Source organism: Lithobates pipiens, unplaced genomic scaffold (genome assembly GCF_037356315.1).
Source record: "Lithobates pipiens isolate NorthernLeopardFrog02 unplaced genomic scaffold, aLitPip1_a1.2 Scaffold_13, whole genome shotgun sequence".
In the NCBI taxonomy this organism is placed as follows: Eukaryota; Metazoa; Chordata; class Amphibia; order Anura; family Ranidae; genus Lithobates; species Lithobates pipiens.
This window is the reverse complement of record NW_027507718.1, coordinates 283,442,278-283,463,887: the sequence shown is the minus strand read 5'-3', so window position 1 is coordinate 283,463,887 and position 21,610 is coordinate 283,442,278. Positions and strand designations below refer to the sequence as shown.

Genomic DNA, 21,610 nt, shown 5'->3' with positions numbered 1-21,610 from the left:
GAACAGTTCTTTAGTAACACTTATGCCGCATACACGCGACCGGACTTTCTGGCAGAAAAGGTCAGACGGAATCATTCCATCGGATATTACAATCGCGTGTGGGCTTCATCTGACTTTTTTCTTCAAAAATTCAGACGGACCTAGAAATGGAACATGTTTCAAATCTGTCTGACGGAATCTATTTCTATCGGGAAAACCATTCCTCTGTATGCTGGTCCGATGGACCAAATACGACGCAAGGACAGCTATTGGCTATTGAACGTCCCTTTCTAGTCCAGTTGTACTTCATCACGTTCAAAACGAATGGACTTTGGTCCGTTCATGTGTGGGCAAGTCTATTCGGTCAGAACTCCGTCGGAACCCCGTCGGGAAGACCATTGGACCCTTTCTGCCTGAAAGTCCGGTCGTGTGTACGCGGCACAACATTACCCACAAACTAGACAGCTTGGATACTGATCCACTGATACTTCACATATGTGGAAAGATATGCATCTGCAAAGTAATCCATAATAGCAAACTGCTGGACTGACTTTGACAGTAGTTTTGTAACTAGCCACCATTGCACGTGATTGCGTGAGAGTTTGAGGTATGGGCTAAAAAAAACTCCACCAAAATCTAAAATTTCTGTTTTGCTTGGTTGCTGGGAAGTTGAACCCTATAATTGCTTCTGACTGACGTTAAGGTGTATCTCCTTTTACAGTTCTTGGGAACCTGCCCAGGTGTAGAGGTTAGCACTCTCACCAACAGTAAAAAGAGTCGCTGGTTCAAATCCCAACCACAACACTACCTGCCTGGAGTTTGCATGTTCTCCCTGTGCGTGGGTTTCCTCCGGGTACTCCGGTTTCCTCCCACACTCCAAAGACATGCAGGTAGGTTAATTGGCTTCTGTCCAAAATTGGATCTAGTATATGAATGGGGACCTTGGATTGTGGGCTCCTTGAGGGTAGGGACTGATGTGAGTGTGCAATGTACAGGGATAGGGACAATTGTAGACACTCACGCAGGTTGAACTGGATGGACTGGTGTCTTTGTTACAACCTAACTATGTAATTATATTGGTTTAAAGGACACATGTTCCATAGCTGTCATTTATTGTTATTTTACTTTGTAAGTCACTGCCCAGGAGCAAGAATGCTTTAGTTAGGTGTTGATTAGATGTTGGGACAACTAAGGTATATGTTTGTTGAATCATAAATACTGAAGTAAGGATATGACAGCTCTGGAACATACACCTTCCAGAATAAGTCAGCAATGACAGTTCCCATTTATTTGACTTCGTACAGTGTGTACGAATATACCTGTAGCATTTTACACCAGATTTCTGACTGTTTTATAATTGCCTATATATAGTATATCCCCTAAGTTTGTGTAACACAAAAATCACTTTTCTGACCCAGTGATTTACCAATATTGATTCAAATACATTTGACGATTTGCTCTTGACATAAGAATTTGTAGTAACGTAGATCCCATTTCCCTGACGCTTTGTGCTGGTAATCTGTGTGATCGTATTGTTTGTTTAAAGAAAATGTTCTGTACAATGACATTGATTAAAAGCTAGGCGAAGAATGATTTCAGAAAATATGAGCTTGAAGTGAGGTAGGAAAGTAATGACATCTTTCACATGCTTTTTGCCTGTGACTGTAGACAATTCAGCAATGTCCATAGGATTATTAGAAAGCCCAACCGAAGTACCACCACACATCAGTCCATCAAGTTTATATTTTGTCATATTTCAGAGAAATAACCAAATTTAGATTGCTTAAAAATAATTCAAATTGCTTCAAGTGGAAAAACTGCAGCTCTCTGCTTGGAGCTCACTAACGCTATGCAGATCTCCTCTGGCCTTGGGAGAAGTGATTTTTCTTTTGCCAGCCAGTTGCTTTTCATTTAGGCTGAAGCTCACACGTTGTACTCATTTTTACAATGCCTGCGTGTCACTACCTCATTCATCCTTCCTAGCACAAAAACAAGCTTTTCTGTTATAGTCTTTCATAGGAAAATTCTGCTGAGGCCCCTACACCCCTTCCTTACATTTTTTACATGAGCTGGGCTTTCCTCTCCAGCCTGTTTAAAGCAGTAAGACACCATAATGGAAGAAGTAAAGGATCACTGGGAGTCACTAAACTTGAAAGCACTGCAAACACTATAGGGCACTTTCGTGTGCAAAATGTTTCTCTGTTGTGATTGTTTGTTTTCTTTATAAAGAGCTCATCCTAGAGAAGCACATTAAGGATCAAACAGTGAAGAAAATGGAAAAGTTCTCTCGGGTCCTGTGTACTTTGAAAGTCCACTCTCAGTGCTGCTCAAATTTAGCCCAAGATGGCCATCTAAGATGATGCAATGTGAATTCACAGCAATGAAGAATTTCATGCACCTGTCTTCCCTTCTACTGAACTTAAAAGAAACAGCATAGCCTGCTTTGGTAATAACTGTGCACCATTGGTTATTGGAGTGGTTGCCATCTTTGTTAAGCTTGCTGGAATTGGTGTGGGGACACATTGGGAGCCTTCAGCTGCCATTGAGCTTGAATGGGCTGCCACCAGGCAAACCTGCCCTTAACATTCCTATAATATGGAGACTCTCATTGACTAGAGAAAATAAGTCAAACACATAGCCTGTGGGCCAGATCATGCCCACTAGGCCTTGTCATTTGGCCCTCGCACCCAGTTTTGCAGCCAGAACTCTTTTCCTCCAGCTCCCACACCTGCTCCCTGCTGTCACTTGTAAACACAGGGGCCTTCTGTGTTTTCAAGGGACATCTTTTGTTCTAACACATTCCTACACACTCACGGCAGGGCACAGTGGGGACAGATCTCCAGAGAGACAACAATCTCCCTGCAAGGAACACCGCCTACACAGGAAGGTACTAGAGCTGGGCCAGGTAGAGGAGAGAGATGCAAGGAAGCTGGGGGGGGGGGGAGGTTGGGGTTGCACACTCTGCATATAGCACACCCCTGAACTCTGTACGTAAGGCAACCCTAAACTCTGTATATAGCGCACCCCTGAACTCTGCTGTCTGTACGTTGCACACTCCTAAACCCTGCACTCTGTACGTAACGCATTCCTGAACATGCACTCTGCACAAAGCTTAGCCCAAGTACAACTGGCACTTGGAGGGCAACCATACTGCTGATGCGGCCCACAATGAAATTGAGTTTGAAACCCCTGGTATAGAGTTAGGATCACACTTCACAGTGGCACAGAGGGTTTATGATGAGGTATGTGCAACGTCCACATATAAACTAAAACCTCTGTTTTTCATGCAAATTGTTAGGCTGTGATTTTTTTTTTGTTTTGTTTTTTAGCTAATAAGTATGCTGGGAAAACTATTTTGTTTGTTATAAGCTATATTATAACACTCAGAGGTGCTTATTATCTCTCAAGGGATTACAGTACTTCTTCTGCCATTTTTTTTAATGTTTTTTTTCCTCTGTAAATTTGGGTCAGCTTTATGAAGCTATCCAGGATACTGTATGAAAGCCATTGTAGCAATTATTTCTGCTGCTTTTACCTAAATAGTAACACTTTTTTTTTCTAAAAATGCTAGAAGAATGGAGAATTCAGTGCTTATTTCAGTCACCTGGTAAGATGAACAGAATAGTCCAGAACCATCATTTTATACACAGAGTAAGGGAATGTGTTAGGTCTTAACAAGCAATGTAAAAGAGAAAAAGATCCAAAGAGGTTAGAAATCTAAGAATCAGATGTACAGGCATGCCCCGCATTAAGTACATTCGCGAGTACGGATGTACCTGTGAGTGTACAAAAAGTGACTCACAAGTACAGACATTCCAGCACCGTGCAACCGTGGCCTGGAAGAGTTGAAGCTGCTGCCTGGAGTTGTCACCAGTGAAGAGGCATTGTTCCTGCCAGCCAGCCCAGTGTTGCCCATCAGCCAGCCCAGAGTTGCTACCTAAATGTAAGTGGAGTACTGTACAGTACTGTAAACTTCACTCCCTGACCCCCTCCCCCAACTACAGCCCATGGCCCTCCACTATAAGCCCTGATCCCCCCCCCTCTACAGCCCCTGACACCCCCACTATAGCCCCTGACCCCCCAGAAGTGAAAAAAGGTATTGCTTCATTTTCATTTTACATATATACAATAAGATGAGTTTTATTCCACTTTGTTTCAAAATGTGTCTTTCCATAACATTCTCCCCCCAAATTATCTCAAGACTAATTGCAGGCTTACGAACAGGTAACTGATTGTGACCTGTTAAGCAGGTTGCTGTAACCTTTAGTGGTTGCTGAGTCACTGCATAAAACTTAGTTTGTCCCATTCTCTTCTTGGAAAGGGATCATGTACAGGGGCTTTTTGCATCTAAGCTACAGTACATTTCTTCCCACTGTAAGTCAATATAAATGCAAAAGCAAGCCTGGTTTAGTAGCCTGAAACTGAACCTTTGCTTTGTTAAAGCAAAACAGCAAGGTCATAGTGCTCATCCACCCCCTGCATATAATCTCCTTCCTTTCACTCCCTTACCATTCCATTAGACTGCCTGGGACAAAGCAAAACTGTCTTCCAGGTATATGGATCATGTGACTCTGTCCCCTTTCTTACACAAAGCAGTGCAGGGTGCTGCTCTGTCAAGCATGAAACATGAGAACTGTCATGAAGGAGCTTACACAGGTATTATTATCTGCACCCTGTTGGGTGAATAGAGCTACTTGGTGAGTAGTGGGAATGGGGGGGGGGGGAGGGTTGTAAAAGGGACCTTTAGTGGTGGGTTGTTAAGCCAGGGGGTCTCCTGGAACCCATGGAAGATGATGGGTTTGGGTTGTTGATCAGTCGCACCTGCTGGGGAACTCCAAATCATCTTAAATACACAGGGCCACCAGGAACTCATACTGGTCTCCTGCCCAAGTCATACTTCAGGCCCTTCAGGGTTTATTAATCCTTACAGACTAAGTATATTACAAATATGAGATCACCCAACAATGAAATGTCCAGACTTCTTTTTTTGAATGGTTTACTTAACAACTGTTCCTTTCCTAAATCTAGCTAATGGCATAACAGTTATCCAAATAGAAACTCCCAATTTCCTGCATAAAGGGGTTGGCAGCCAGTATTCTGTGTGTCTGCTCTCACAGTCTATCACCCTGAGGTATATTTCACGTGTCCAAGTTGGAAGTCAAGCCCAGACTGGCTGGAGACTACCCTAAAAAGGATACTAAGTGCCTCTTACACATTGATGTAAACCTATTACTTCCTATTTTCGCATGGACAAAGCAAAGATTTCTCTTTAATTATATGATTAACATTGGGTTGGAGGAGCTCTATCAGCTTTATAAATTCTATTCATAGGAAAAGGGATTGTCAAATTGGCCCCAGGAGTGAGCCGGGGTGGATGCCACCTGAGGCAACAGGTCACGAGAGCCACTGGCTCAGTTTGCCTTCTGGTAGGAACACCCCTGATTAGTCCACCTTTCTATAAATACAACAGTGTAACCACAAAGGCATTTTAATAATCCAAATGGGTAGAATCTCTAAGTGTCCAAAAGTCATAGAGACCTATGGAAAAGGGACCTATCTAAAGACACCAAGGATTATTTATTATGATTTTTGTTTCTAATAAAGTATCTTTCACCCATTGACTGGCAAGTAATTTGCAGATAAACTCTTTATCATTCCAATACCAATTCCTAGGGAAGAGAGTGGTGCTCAAGAGCCTGGTAAGCTTTTTTTTGTTTTTTGTTTTGTTTTTTTGTTTAAGGAGCGATCTTGAAGCACCTATTTGTTTTACTACTACAAGTGTAGCTAGTGGGTCACAAATTCACAACCCTTGTGAAGTGAATTTTTGTTTTATTATTTACTCATATCTAGTGAATGAGTATGTTATAAAGTATTGCTCTTACTTCAAACCTCCTGGTCACTGATCTGTTAGTACATTATATTGAAGGCTATTAGTCTTCATTAGTGACTCTTGGTGACAGCTGAAGTTATTTAGTTTTCTTTGAACTACAGACAACTTTGACACAGGAAAACACTGGGACTATTGCTAATGTTCAGGTTTCATGTTCTGTTTGTGTTTCTATGTTTCTAGCACTGCTAACAGTTCAAAGTTGTCGGTAACACTGGCTTTACCATATGTTAAAGTGGTTGTTAACCAATTAAGGACCGAGCCTCTTTTTGAAATTTGTTGTTTACAAGTTAAAAACAGTTGTTTTTTTTTTTGTTAGAAAATTACTTATAACCCCCAATTCCTTGAGGGTAGGGACCAATGTGAGTGTGCGATGTACAGCGATTGGGACAATTGTAGACACTCACTCAGGTTGAACTGGATGGACTGGTGTCTTTATTCAACCTTACTAACTATGTAACTATGTAAACATTATACTCTTTTTTTTTTTTTTTATAACACCCTAGAGAATAAAATGGTGGTCTTTGCAATACTTTCTGTCACATCGTATTTGTGCAGCGGTCTTACAAGCGCACTTTTTTTGGAAAAAATACACATTTTTGAATTAAAAAATAAGGCAACAGTAAAGTTAGTCCATTTTTTATTTATTTTTTTAATATTGAAAATCTCCATAGGCAACGTTAAAAAAATCTACAGGTTGCATGTATTAAGTTACAGAGGAGGTCTAGGGCTAGAATTATTGATCTCGCTCTACTGATTGCAACGATACCTCATGTGTGGTTTGAACACCATTTTCATAAGCGGGCACTACTCACGCATACATTCGATTCTGCACACGAGCTTGGCGGGACAGGGCGCGATTAAAAAAATATATATTTATTTTTATTTATATTACTTTTTTATTTTTACACTGTTCTTTAAAAAAAAAAAGGGGTCACTTATGCTATTACAAGGAATGTAAACATCCCTTGTAATAGAAAAAAAGCATGACAGGAGGTCAAAAAGACCTCAGATCTCATATTTACAAGTTGACGTTTTGATGTCGCTTCTGCCCTGCATTGTTATGGAGAGGGTAGGGCCATCTTCCCCTCACTCATCTCCATACCCAGCATGTGAAAGGATCCGATCGCCTTCGCTGCTGCCGATGGCTCCGGTAAGCAGCAGAGAGCACTGGAGCACGGCTGGAGTGGGGGGGGGGCTCTCCCGCCACCGATAAAAGTGATCTCACGGCGAATCTACCGCAGAGACCACTTTTATCTAAAAAAAGGACCGCAGGCCAAAGTAGAGGATACTAGGGTTATAGCAGCTATCTGCTGCCATACCAACGATATTCCTCTTCAAAGTTAGGACGTATATCGGCATGCGGCGGTCCATAAGTTAAGTCACTCTAACCTGTATACAGCATCAGCACTGCCTCCTATTGTACTATCCCCCCTCTGTGTGTGATTTAAAAAATAAATGCTGCAAATACCTAATTTCACTGTCTGAGTTTGCGATCACATGACTGGCCAGCTTTCTCCTTTCCTGCTCTGAGAGATGCAGTGGGTGGGGCTGAGATTCCTCTGCTGATGTCAGTCTGGAGGGGAGGAGGAGAGGGCTGGCTGGTTATGTGATCACAATCTTGGCTCTTGGGTATTTACAGCATCTATATGTATAAATCATTTACAGAGGGGGACACTGCAATAGGAAGCAGTGCTGATGGTGTATACAGGTTAGTGTTATGAGAGCAGCAGGAGGGGGGGCGTCTCACACACAGAGGAGGGGGGAGGAGGACACAGGAGCAGAGAGGATAGCAGGCTGATGATGATAGAGGCACGTAAACTGACCACAGTGTCTAGTCTCAGCAGCCATGATACACCGTGGTCAGTTTACAGAGGGGTGGGGAGAAATTGGCAGGATCAGCCAGGTTTTTTACGTGTTACAGGGGGTCAAATGACACAGGACAAGCACTGTCATATAACATGCTTTAAAGGAGCCTCTTTTTTTTTTTGGGGGGGGGGGTTAACAAACGCTTTAAGAACCATACATAATCATACATTACTGGAGTCAAAGATACTGTAAATGAAAACTCCATTGGCCTGGAGAACAATGGTTCTCTGTGCAAGCACACATTTCCTGTGCACGCTACTACGCTACTGTTAGCTCTTGTACACACGGTCGGAGATTCCGACGGAATGTGTCCTATCGGACCGTTTTGTTGGATATTGCGACTGTGTGTGGTCCATTGGACTATTTCCGTCGGAATATCCGACAGACCAACTTTTCCAACTTGCCGGTAAAATTTTCCAACAAAATGCTCCGATCGGACATACTCCGATCATGTGTAGCCTACTCCAATGGACAAAGTGCCACGCATGCTCAGATCAAATTCCTAGACCAAAGCTATTGGCTACTAGCCTGAACGTAGTCCCGACCTAACAAATAAGGTCATCACATTATGTACAATCGGATTTTCCGACAACTTTTGCCGCGTACACACGAGCGGACTTTTCAACATCCAAAGTCAGACTGATTTCGTCAGACTATTCGATCGTGTGTGGGCTGCAACGGACTTTTGATTCGCCAAAGTCTGACGGACTTTAGAATATGGAACATGCTTCAAATTTTTCAGACGGAACTCCGCCGGACCCGGTCCCTTCGAAAAATTTGCTCGTGTGTATGCTATTCCGACGGACTAAAACCGACGCTAGGGCAGCTATTGGCTATGAACTTCCTTATTCGAGTCCAGTCGTACGTTATCACGTTCGAATCCGTCGGAGTTTAGTGTGATTGTGTGTGGCCAAGTCCGCTCATTCGAAAAGTCCGTCAGAACTGCTTATACTTTCTGTAGGGCAGGAGAAACATCAGAGAATGTGCTTTTATCTGACGACAGCTCCCTTTTGGTGCACATAACTATAAAGGAGTTCTCTGTTATGAATAACTTATGGTTTAGGAAGAGCACGCCCTATGTGTTTTTTTTTTTTCTTTTTAACATTCCTAAAACCGCAGTTGGGTTTTAGGATTAATTATACCAAATTATGGTTTCGGTACCAGCCTGACTGGTTTGCACTGGGTTCTCCTTTCTCCATAGGTGTCGCTGTCACTGCTGGCATATGTAAGAATGCAGTTTGGCTATGCGTATTGAATGCCATTCTTTCTCTGAACCAGCTCAGTGGGAGTGTCGTCCTGCTGTGCATTCTGGGAAAGGGTATTTAAGGTACCAACATCATGTGCTTCTGGGTTCCGGTCCAGAAGTTTTTTTTTTTTTGTCTGCTTGGTCCTAGTCCTCCTGACCAGCCCCCATGGCCCTCATGGCCTGGGGTGTGGATGCATCCAATTTCAAGTCTCGGGGCTGGCTAGCCAAATGGAAGGTAACTGGAAGGAGGATTCAAAGGTGGTCTGGTGCCGCCTCATCTTTGGAGAGGCCCAGCAACTGGAGAAAGCAACCAGGGGAGGACTCTTCGGGAGAAGGCCACACACAAGGCTGGCTTCTCAGAAGGAGCCTGGAAGCTCAGTTAAAAGGACACTAAGCAAATCTACACTCATACGGTGTTGCCGGACCGTGTTCTAAGAACAAGAACACAGAGACTGTGTTCTTCTTAAGCACTCTATCGGCTGCTAAGCCTAGTGAGAGGAGGTCTATCCAGTAGTTGTGAGAATCCAGTTTGAGGTAATTCTCTGGATTTCTATGGTGAGAGACTTCCTAATTTTTGCAGTTCCAAGAGTACCTGAACTTCCTACCTAACCCTCTACCCTTTATTGAGAGACTGTGTTCTGTCTACCTGTTGTGAAATAAAAATCCCAAAAGCAGATCCAGTGTCAGTTTCTACAATTCTTCTACCTCAGGAAACCCCACACGCACACGAGGTCAAGAAGGTAATGGTAAATCCAACAAAACCAGCAGCTCCTTCGGGGGTCAGATATATATATATCTGGCTGGGCAACTTTCTTTCTATGGTTGGGGCTTATTAACTAAAGGTGTGATTTTGCACTTAGCCCAATTAAATGTCCAGGGTTTTTTTCCGACGGATGTTGGCTCAAACCTGTCTTTTATACACAGTCACACAATGTTGTCGGAAATTCTGAACGTCAAGAACGCGGTGACATACGACGAGCCGAGAAAATTGAAGTTCAATAGCCAGTGCGGGTCTTCTGCTTGATTCTGAGCATGAAGAACTTTGTGTGTCGGAATTGTGTACACATGATCGGAATTTCCGACAACGGATTTTGTTGTCGGAAAATTTGAGATCCAGAACTCAAATTTTGTGTGTAGGAAATTCTGATGGAAAATGTCCAATGGAGCCTACACACAGTCGGAATTTCCAACAAAAAGCTCCCATTGAACATTTTCCGTCGGAAAATCCGACAGTTTGTACGCGGCATTAGAGTCAGGAGTTTAGATGGTTTAGTTTAACTGTCTGGTTAAAGTACACCTGTCATGAGAGATATATGGGGGCTCCTATTGCTGGCCAGAAAACTAGCATTCTCAGGAGAAGAGGTCAGCAATGAATGCTTACCTGTTGATCTCACAACAGGCTTCCTTAAAGGGTTAGGTTATTGCTTAGGAATTATGTTTTTAATTTTAGGAAGGTTTAGGTTAACCTCATAGGTAAGCAGATATTGGCTAAACGCAAGAGGTATATGTAAGTTTACTTGTATTTTAGTGTGCTTTGTATTTTTTTTTTTTTCTGTTTCAGCAGTAATTTAGCATGTAATATTTCCATTTTTTGCAAGAGCTTCCTGTTATCAAGGCTAGTTACTTTAGCTCTCTCATTGTGCATGCTAATTAGGCTTGGATCTGCCCCGCCCCCTGTAGTTTTCTACAGGCAGCCTGTAATGGTTGGGCCCCTCCCACAACTCTACTCTTTGCACAGGTTAGGTGCAGGATGGTGACAATGTCACTGTTACTTACGTAAGGTAATAGCCGTGTTTGCAAAGTAATTTGGTTCACCTAAAATAGTTTTTTAATCCTTTGTGGCTTTTGAGGAATATATTTAAAATTAAAGTTTTTGAGTTCAGCTGTAATCATTGTTAGGGATAGGTCAATAGTTGGAGTTTGTTTAAGGAGTTAGGCCAAGGGTTGAGGTAGGGGAGGGCTAAATGTTAGGGCACACTTTATTGTTAGGGATAGTGTACTGTTGGGGACATTTAAGGGACACAGGTTTATTCCTTTTCAGCAGGGAAAGCCCTGCCCAAAGAACTCTGTTGATCTCCCAGTGCCCAAAAATGATCTCCTGGGTAAATTCCACTTTCAAAGCCATCAAAAGAAATACTGTCTTAAAATTCTAAATGATATAACTACAGTTTACAATTTTTTGTATTCCTTTTCAGACCATCATGCAAAGTATTTTTTGCAGAAGATCCAATAAAGATTGTACGTGCAAAGGGACAGTACATGTTTGATGAAAGAGGAGCAAGATACCTCGACTGCATAAATAATGTGGCTCATGGTAAGTTCATCAATAAAATATGAGGAAGAGTAAGTCAATATACACATATGTATAATAGATCGTATAACACAAATGTAAGAGGTTCTTTGTATGTTCTTATTGGATCATTGTGGTTTTTGGCAAAGCATGCCTATGAATAATGTATTCTTTCCTTCCAGTTGGGCATAGTCATCCAGAGGTAACAAAGGCTGCTGTGAAGCAGATGGAGGTATTAAACACAAACTCGAGGTTCTTACATGACAACCTTGTCCAGTTTGCGGAACGTCTGACTGCTACCCTGCCTGAGAAGCTGTCAGTTTGCTACTTAGTTAATTCTGGGTATGTCTGTCTCTTTCTCATTGATAATGTACCATTAAATTATATTTTTTTTAAATCTATATTAGGCTGTCAAAATGGAATCAAATTGAACTGTTAACAAAACATATTTAAAGTTTAGTTTTTCTTTTTTTGGGATGGAGCACCATTAATTATGTGTAGTGTTGTGTATCCTATTAACTGCAGGTGGCTGTTTCTGATATAAAAAAAATCTTCCCTAAAGTGCTTCCCTCATAGAAGCTGAATACTACCTTGAGTAGTTATCTTTCAGCACTATGAAGGTTAACTGCAGCCGCTGCTACTAAGAAAAGTTGCGCCACTCGCCTGCCCCTTTTTGCCCTCTCTGCCATTCAAATTTCTCCTAATACTACTCTCTCACAATGCACTACATTCTGAATGGGAGGTGGTCATATAATTGCACCTTCTCCATTCACATAACACAATGTATTGTGGGAGAATAATAATACCAGCTATATGAATGGCTGAAAGGGCAGAAAGAGGGGGGAAAGCAGCGCAACTTTTCTCAGTAGCAGTGGCTGCTGTTAATCTTAATAGCAGCAGAGGACAGTTGTTCGGGACAGTATCTAATAGCTATGAAGGAGACACTGCAGGAAATATTTTTACCAGAAAAAGTTGTCTGCAGGTAATGGAATACATGCCATTATCACACATTACTAATGTGTTTTGTACTCTATCACTGAAACAAACTATACTCTAGGTTTAATGGAGGTTTTACTTGATGATACTAAATAAATAAATAAATAAATATATATATATATATATATATATATATATATATATATATATATATATATATATATATATATATATATATATATATATATATATATATTAGATGGTAAACTCTGTAAAGCAGTTGCCATGCCTTCATCTTCATTTTCCAGATGGTACTAACAATGTAAGTCATAAATATATTTCCTGTTGAGCTCTGCAGTATCATGTAAAAAAGATGCTACTCCTTTGGCTCATGTTACTATTCATTGGGGTTTATTTACTAAAGGCAACTCCACTTTGCACTACAAGTGACCTTGAAAGTGCAGTCGCTGTAAATCTGAGGGGAAGATCTGAAATTAAGGGAATCTCTGATTTTCATCATCCAATCATGTGCAAGCAAAAATGCTGTTTTTTATTTTCCTTGCATGTCCCCCTCGGATTTACAGTGAGTGCACTTCCAAGTGCACTTGCAGTGCAAAGTGGATTTGCCATTAGTAAATAAACCCCTATGTGACTACTGCTATTGGTACCAATACGAACAAATCTTTAATAGGTGGTTTAAAATAATTACAGGTCAGAAGAATCCATTATCCACTTTTTATCAGTTGCTATGGGTTCATGTACATTACTATTTTGTGTTTTATGCCTGTACAACGAGGCAGGACAAACATGGCATAAACAATCAAAATTCTATGCATTAACCATTAAATATGAGTTACAGGCAAAGTTGAATATAAAAGTAAAGGCTCTCTTATCATGCTAGAAAAAGCAAGGAACTATGGGGGTTATTTACGAAAGATAAATTCCCTTTGCACTACAAGTGCAAACTACAATTGCAAAGTGCACTTGAAACTGCACTATGACCCTTTAAAACGGCAGGCTTCAGATTAAAAAATCCTTGCCGTCTTTCATTAACTTTAAAATCATGGTGCTTTTCTTTTTTTCTTCTTTTTAAATCAAGTTACTGCCTGCACTGACATTTGTCACATGGAATTGCAAAGAGTGTTTATGACACTTTTTATGAATTCCCCTGTGTGTGTTTACCTGTGTTTAGGTGTGCTCAGTTTAGCCGTGTTTAGAGAAAGTAGAATTCTGTGCATGCGAGGGGCAGATTAGATACTCTGAGCATGTATATGCAAGTACATTTAAAAGTAGGCCCATGTAAATGCACATACATTAAAACACAAGAGAAAGTGATCTGGGAAGCATAAAATGTATTCTTCCCAGAGAATTTCTCCTGCATTTAAAGAAACCAAACGCAGGAGGCTAGTTTGAATGTAGCTTAAAAGTTTAACTTGCCAGCTGATATCCAGGTAATAAACGTTGGTATACCACTACATATACCAGTAGTCAAATAGTAGACCGCTGCACTATATATATTAAAGTTACCATACTTTTACCAGTACCTGTTCCTGTTATTTAGATGGAACGTAAGGGGACATTTCATCAATAAGAACCTAGACAGCAATGAAAATCTGACCTAGGGGGTTATTTATGAAAGGCAAATCCACAAACAAGTGCAAAGTGCACTTGGAAGTACAGTCACTGTAGATCTGAGGGGTAGATCTGAAATGAGGGGAGGCTCTGCTGATTTTATTATCCAATTATGTGCAAGCCAAAATGCTGTTTTTTATTTTTCTTGCATGTCCCCCTCAGATCTACAGCGACTGCACTTCCAAGTGCACTTTCAGTGCAATTTCAAGTGCACTTTGCACTTGTAGTGCAAAGTGGATTTGCCTTAAGTAAATAAACCCCCTAGGTCTCAACCCTTATCCATGCTATCTAAAAGGAAACCATCATTTTGGCTGACAATTAACTGTAAAAATTACCAGTTTTTGTTGCTCAGTGCCAAAACAATTTGCAAGCATACTGCTATAGTTGCAGCTGTGCATGGTAGCCAATAAGTTTTTAACTACAACTTGTTCAGTTAAGCTTTGACAACAAATTTGAAGCTGATTGGTTTCTATGCAGAGATGCACCAGATTTTTTCCCTTTTAGCTCCTGAGTAATTAACTTCTTCTTTTTTTTTTTTCTTTTTTTTTTACTCTTGGAGTGCAGCAAGCACTCTACTAACCCTCCTCTACACTGCAGATGGTTAGCAGAGGGCTAACTGCAATCAAGCAACTGAATATATATGTACTTTGAGCAGCCAGTTATGTGCAAAGAACACAAATGGATGATTGTAGTACATACAACTTCACCCGACTAAGGTGAAATGTACCCCTTTAATAAATAAACCCTAGTGAACCATGTTGGGAATCAAAATGAAACTCATTCAATAGGCCTTGGAATGCTATGACCATAATTTCTAATGCATCTCATATATCATATTATGTGCTGCATAAATACAACTATTCTTAACAACTCAATTTATTATACAAAAATATGTACATTTCTATTGCTTGGTATTTGTCAAATAGGTGTAAAAGGTTTAAAAAAAAAGCTTACTATTTGCAATACATTCTGTAGATAAGAATAAAGATGTTAAGTAGCTATCAGATAAAAATAACTTCGCAATACTGGAATATCCAATGCATTACAAGGGTCATATCCTATCTAAAGTTTGTAAAACGATGCAGTTTAGAAAGAAAGAAGAAAAAGCATAAATTACAGTCACAGAATATGTATGGTTTATTTAGTGTGGTGAAAAGTTCCATGTGATAAGAACACGCTGAAATGGTAAATCGGTTACTAGTTACAAAGGGCATCATGTCTAGGGAAGGAAAAACTCAATCAATCAAATGCTAAGAGGAAGGGTGGAGAGGAGAAGATTAAAATGCCTGTAGATACCTTATTTTATTTATTTTTTGCTTAATACATATGTGTCAGGGCTCCCAGACCCATAACACATGCTCTGTACTAAAGACCTGAGTAAAAAAATATGAAGAATCATGTCACATCGGCAGTTTCCAAACTAATAATATTATCAAACTGCAGATACAAGTAATCTGTGAATCCTAAATTCATTTTCTATGTACCAAGATGCCCCTAGATCCTGATTACATACCGTACATGGGCTTGCTTTGACCTCTATCCTGACTTAAGGCTTAGAGGGGGTTATTTACTAAATCTGGAGAGTGCAAAGACCTGGTGAAGCTCTGCAGGTTTTATTGCCAAAGCTTAATTGAACAAGCTGAAGATAGAAGCCGATTAGCTACGATGCACAGCTACACTAGATGTTGTACTGTTTTAGTAAATCAACCCCAGTGTTTCCCTTTTCTGGGCTAAGATTTGTCACCAAGCATTTAACAGTCCAATACAAGGAGTCTCAACTGGCTCTCACACCAGACTGCTGGGTGGCTGGGTTGGGCACAATAAAAGGTTTGCAGAAGTGTAAGAACTGTCACTCCTACCTTATATCAGCAAGACTACCAGTACATACGTCTATTGCACTATAAGGAAAACTTGTGCTTTCTCCAAGAAGGGCAAAGCAACAGATTTGCTTCAAGGCCAGGAAGCAGGTACCCACATTTCTTTCATACCCATGCCACTCACTACTTTTAGCAGCTGGGAGCAAGAAAAAAAGCATTGGGATGTTGCTCTAGTTAGTTCTTACACAGGGCTGAGTAGTCTCTTGCCACCCCAAGGTGGCAGTACGGTGGCAGTCACATGAGAGAAATGGGAGTGAGTCCTGTGAATATCCATACCCAGAAGTACAGGATTTTTTTCCACTTTGGATAGAGTAGAGGAGGGTAAAACTGTTATTAGTTTCTTTTTTTTTTACTTTGATTTTTTGACTTTGATTTCACTTCCTGTCCCATTGGCTCCACAGGAAGTGAGGGGATATCATTCAAATATGAGGGAAATGCCTTCTTAGACAACTGTCATGTGAACAAGTGTCGTAATTTAAAGATGTCCCCTCTATTCTTACTCTAAATTTTTTGATTCACCCTCACTTTCATTCCTGGGGACATTGGTAATCGGGACAATTAGCGAAAGTTATTGTTCCTAATAGGGATAGATAGTAATAAACAACTGACAGAGCCTCTCACCATGTTAATTAAATCTTAACAAAAAGTTTTGCTGCTAGCTATAATTTAAAGTAAACTTGTTAGCGTGTCCTGCATGAGTAAAGCACGGGTTTGCGTTAAGCCACAGCTGCACAGTAGAACTGCAGTGAAAATCAGATACATATTATTTGATATGTTTATTTTGGCAGCCCAAGTTTACCTATAATGACATGTTCTCATAAACTGCAATTGTGTCATATGTTTATTCTTCTCTGCAGGTCAGAGGCAAATGACCTCGCTCTTCGTTTGGCACGACAGTACTCTGGCCACTTGGATATAATAACCCTTGATCAGTAAGTTAAACACCATGTTACAAAAGAGTATTGACTCTAAAATTCTTTTGAATTTCATGTTAGTCATTCATATTAAAAACTATGCTTTAAATGTATTTGCATATCATTTTTAATAATTATAGTTTAGGATGATTTTACATATTTGCAAAGATTTAGCAAATAATAAAAACCTATTTGATCTACAGGCATACCCCCCTTTTAAGTAAACAATGGGGTTTATTTACTAAAGCTGGAAAGTGCAAAATCAGCCTCACTTCTGCATAGAAACCAATGGCTTCCAGGTTTTATTACCAAAGCTAAATTTAACAAGCTGGGGTTAGAAGCTCATTGGTTTCTATGCAGAAGTGAGCCTGATTTTTCACTTTCCAGCTTTAGTAAATAAAACCCCATTGTGCACTTAAAAGTGGAGTATGCCTGTATTTGTATAGAAGAATACTGTAAGTGGTAAAGAATACATGCAAATATTGGTTAGTTTTACTTGGACACAGTAAAGTTCTTTGCATATTTAAGTTTGTTGCATATTGTTTTTATCACATCATCTTATTCATACACCATTGAAATGTATGCCTCTGTTGTCATTTTATGCTTTAGTGCTTACCATGGTCATGTGACATCTCTGATTGACATAAGTCCATATAAATTTCATCAACTTGGAAAGGAAGCCAAGAAAGAATATGTTCATGTGGTAAGTACTCTTCTTTAAAAAAACAATCCTTTAGTAGTTATTGCCATAATTCTAGGTTTTTAGGACAATAGGCTCTAAAAACAGTTATCTTGGCTCGGTACTCAAGTTTTATATGTGTAATTCATATTTTAAATACAGTAGATGGAATATGAAAGAACACCACACAAATCCATACATTCATTGAAAATGGCCCTGTTTAAAGTCAAAATGTTCACTTAAATGGGACCTTGCAGTAAAATGCAAGGTCCACTCAGATAGCCAGGGCTCCATCCTCCGTTACCTATCACCTACCGTTATGCTGGCCATACACTAGTAGAATTCTGACTGAAGTTTTTTCTTTTATGAATGTTTGATTTTCTAATCATTAATGAGGTCAAATTGAGCGAAGAGAAAATTCAAGAGTAGGTTAGAATTTTTTTTCTCAAACTAGCAAATTTCTAACAAAAAATTGGGTATTCATGCCAAAATCCAAACTTTTCATTTCGAGAGCCAGTGTATATATTACAGAAATTCGTAGTCTGAAAAAAAAAATCTGTTTATCATTTAATCCACAGCCATGGAAGAAAATAGAATTTGAAAGACTGCCATCAGTGTGGCTGGATGGTGCACCCGTATCCTCTGCCCACACCTAAGGGCTACACATTCAGTGTGCATGAGGCCTTATATCTGTGTTCCCATCAGAGTCACCCCATAGCTCTCTTTCCCCAGCAGAGTCTTCCCACAAATTTGTCTCTCTGTTGGATTCTCCCTCCCCATTCTTGTCGCCATCAGAATCTCCCCATAAATGGGAGTCCCCATCAGATTCTTCTTGCACAATTGTGTCCCCATCAGAATTTCCCCTTATATGTGTGTGTACCCATTAACAACCCCCTTGCACATTTGTGTCACCATCAGAGCCCTTACTGCACAATTGTCTCCAACAGATCCCCCACTGCAAATTTGTGTCCCCATCAGAGCCCCTGCCAAACACCTGTGTTCCCTTAGAGCCATCTCCCCACACAAGTCTCTCCATCAGCCCCGTCACTGCCTCCTGCACACTTGTGTCCTGATCACCATCAGAGCCCTCCCTGTACATTTGTGTCCCTCATCAGAACCCCCTATACTTTTGTACCCCATCAGAGCCTCCTCCCAAATCTTTGTCCCTATCAGAGGCCCCCCATACAAATCCCCATCAGTCTCCCAGCACCACCTTACATTTCCCCTGTTCATCAGTGTCTATTACAGCTGTAGTGTGCCTCTCAAGGGCTGGCTTTAGTTCAGGCCTACTGCCCCTCCTGGCTCCCACCCCACTGTTACACAGGCATACTGTATGTGAAATGACAGCAAGAAAGCTGAATTTAACTGCAGGGTAGGAGCTGGGGGCAGCAACAGGTCTGCACTCAAATAATTTGGACCTTGTTGGGTGTGGGGCTTACACTGCATACTGGTGAGGGGGGTGAGGCCCCTCAATACCTGTTAGTATGCAAAGCATGTTCCACAACCTGAGGGGAAACTGTCCCTGCAGTGAGTCTCAGGACTCTAGCTGCGGACCTGAAAAAACATCCTAGTCGGCCGAATGTAGCCTGCAGGCCATACTTTGGAGACCCCTGTCTTAGATTACCATTAAGCAGTCGATTTGACTTGAGTGCAACATACTTTAAATAGCCCAGAACACATGGCAATAGAGAGGCATAACATATCTCTTACATGACTTGAATTACTTTAGTAAGTTTTGTTTAGTTTAAAGTGGCACTTTAAACTTTAGCTATTTCTCACACAGTTCCATGAGGGGTGCTATGGTATTACTTACTATTAGGGCACACTACTTCTTATTAGACCAGAGGCCTCCATCGGACCTTTCCCTGGCATTCCAAAGTGTGTCATCCTGCGGTTAGGAAAACACTCTTCACACTGCTGATATTTTCCAAAAAACCCTGATGAGACTCCTTCCAAACCTTAAACAGGTAACAGGTGAAGCTTACCCAGAGGAAGTATTACAAAACAGGAAGGATCCTAAGAATTAAATGGGAACATAAGTTCCACCTGCCTAAAAATGCAATATACTTTCCTATTTATTTACTAAGACTAGTAGCATAAGGAGAGTTTAGTTCCACTCTAAGCAGCTTTTTATGTATATATATTTTTTTAATGCTTTCAATAAAATTATATTTGTACGCTGCAGGCTTCATCACCTGATACCTACCGAGGAATGTACAGGGAAGATCATCCAGACCCTGGAGCTGCATACGCAGAGGAAGTCAATAACATCATCAGAGAAGCTCACCAAAATAATCGCCAGGTTAGCTGTGAGAACTATCAATTGCTAAAACATGTCATGTTCCTTTAAAGTACAACCAAAGGCTCCTATGTGTGCTATGTGATGCACAAGCCTCATGATGTAAACAATTCAGAAATCATTTGGCATGACTAAGTATTGGCCGGTAGTGATTGACAATCGTTGCCACACCATCATGGAGAGCTGTATTAAGTGAACTTTACTGGCAGGATTAACTGTTGGTGGAACTTTGCTAGAGAAAACTAAGTGCAGATGTACTTTTTATGCAGATGTGCTACGGCATAACATTTTATGAGAGGCCATAGTTCTACATTAACATAAAATTACATTTATGGCATACAGTGGGGAAAATAATTATTTGATCCCCTGCAGATTTTGTAAGTTTGTCCACTTACAAAGAAATGAAGGGTCTATAAATTTTGTCATAGGTGTATTTTAAATGATAGAGACAAAATATCAACCAAAAATCTAGAAAAAAAAAAAACACATAAAACATTTTCTATAAAATAGGTTGCAGTTCAGTAAATATAATAATTATTTGATCCCCAAGCAAAATATGACTTAGTACTTTGTGGAGAAACCCTTGTTGGCAAGCACAGAGGTAAAACGTTTCTTGTAGGTAATGACCAGGTTTGCACACATCTCAGGAGGCATTTTGGTCCACTCTTCTTTACAGATCATCTTTAAAGCCTTAAGGTTTCTCTTCCTCCAAACACGGTGAGTTGAGTTATTGCCAAAGAACGAAATTTTGGTCTCATGTGACCACAGCACTTTTTCCCAATCCTTCTCTGAATCCTTTAAATGTTCATTGGCATGACTGTAGATGTGCCTTCTTGGGAAGGATGACTCGTTTAACACCAGTGCACTCAGAGAATGGCAGGCATTGTGCCCCTGGATTGGTACAGAATTGTGTATAATAACACAAACGTGTGTATAATAACACAAACTCCTAACTGGATTTGGTAAGTTTTGTGCAAACTGCCAAACTCTCACAGACCCTCCAATAAACAAAACCACGCAATTACGCAACTGTGCAATTCAATTGTTTCAAGAGGAGCTCCACCTAAAAGGGTAAGTTCCACTTTAGGGCTCCCCCCCATTCACAAGATGGCACTTTTTTGAGGGTGGAGGGGTACCTGGTTTTGACAGGTAGAGGCTTCCAATTAGGCGATCTGAGCAGAAGTTTTACTCCCCCCTCCCTCCCCGCAGGCTCCTGGGGCACGTCACAGGTCCCAAAATACTGCGGGACCATTCACAATGTTAAGCGTAGCTCGCGCATGCACAGTGGGCACCCGGCTGTGAAGCTGTAAGCTATTACAGCCAGATGCCCACAGTTGAGATGCAGGCACAGGGAACAGAAGGTTTGGGTAAGCACATTGTTGGATCCTGGGACAGGTGAGCGTCTGTTTATCAAAAATCAGCATCTACAGTTTTTGTAGAGGCTGACTTAACATAATAATGACTGGAGCTCCTCTTTAAAGAGGAAGTAAACCCTGATGAGTTTACTTCCTCTTTCATTCCCTGCAAAGGCAAAGCATAATGGACTACTATGCATCGAATAGTAGCCCATTATGTGTCACTTACCTGACACAGGAGCCAGAGAAGTCGCCGCTGTCCCCTGTAGTCCGCCGCATCCATCTTGTTGGTGGGGTCTCGCAGCTCCACCGCTGTCATTCGGTGAAGCCACGGTGACGTCACTCCCGCGCATGCGCATGGGAGCCGACACGCGCGGCAGCTCCGTCGATGAGAATGCCGCGCTCAGTGCGCCTGCGCGCCGCTGTCTACGGCGCATGCGCCGTAGACAGCGGTGCCCGTTTTCAGGCAAATATCTCCTAAACCATATAGGTTTAGGAGATATTGCTTGGACCTACAGGTAAGCCTTAATCTAGGCTTACCTGTAGGTCAAAGGGGTTTGTAAGGGTTTACAACCACTTTAAAGATAATTGTGAGGGTATGTGTCACAAACAGGTAGTTTTTAGGATTTCTAGTTTAGTTTTCATTA

General features: G+C 40.9%; 1 protein-coding gene across 1 annotated transcript in view; it reads left to right on the top strand.

Moving 5' to 3' along the window:
* The window catches only part of ETNPPL (ethanolamine-phosphate phospho-lyase), a 57,898-nt gene that overhangs the window by 6,225 nt on the left and 30,063 nt on the right, over positions 1 to 21,610 (top strand). The window contains exons 2-6 of the mRNA XM_077476701.1: positions 11,177 to 11,295; positions 11,454 to 11,613; positions 16,574 to 16,648; positions 17,240 to 17,333; positions 19,495 to 19,611. Of these exons, the coding sequence (XP_077332827.1) occupies positions 11,177 to 11,295; positions 11,454 to 11,613; positions 16,574 to 16,648; positions 17,240 to 17,333; positions 19,495 to 19,611 (565 nt within the window). The remainder of the gene's footprint in view (positions 1 to 11,176; positions 11,296 to 11,453; positions 11,614 to 16,573; positions 16,649 to 17,239; positions 17,334 to 19,494; positions 19,612 to 21,610) is intronic.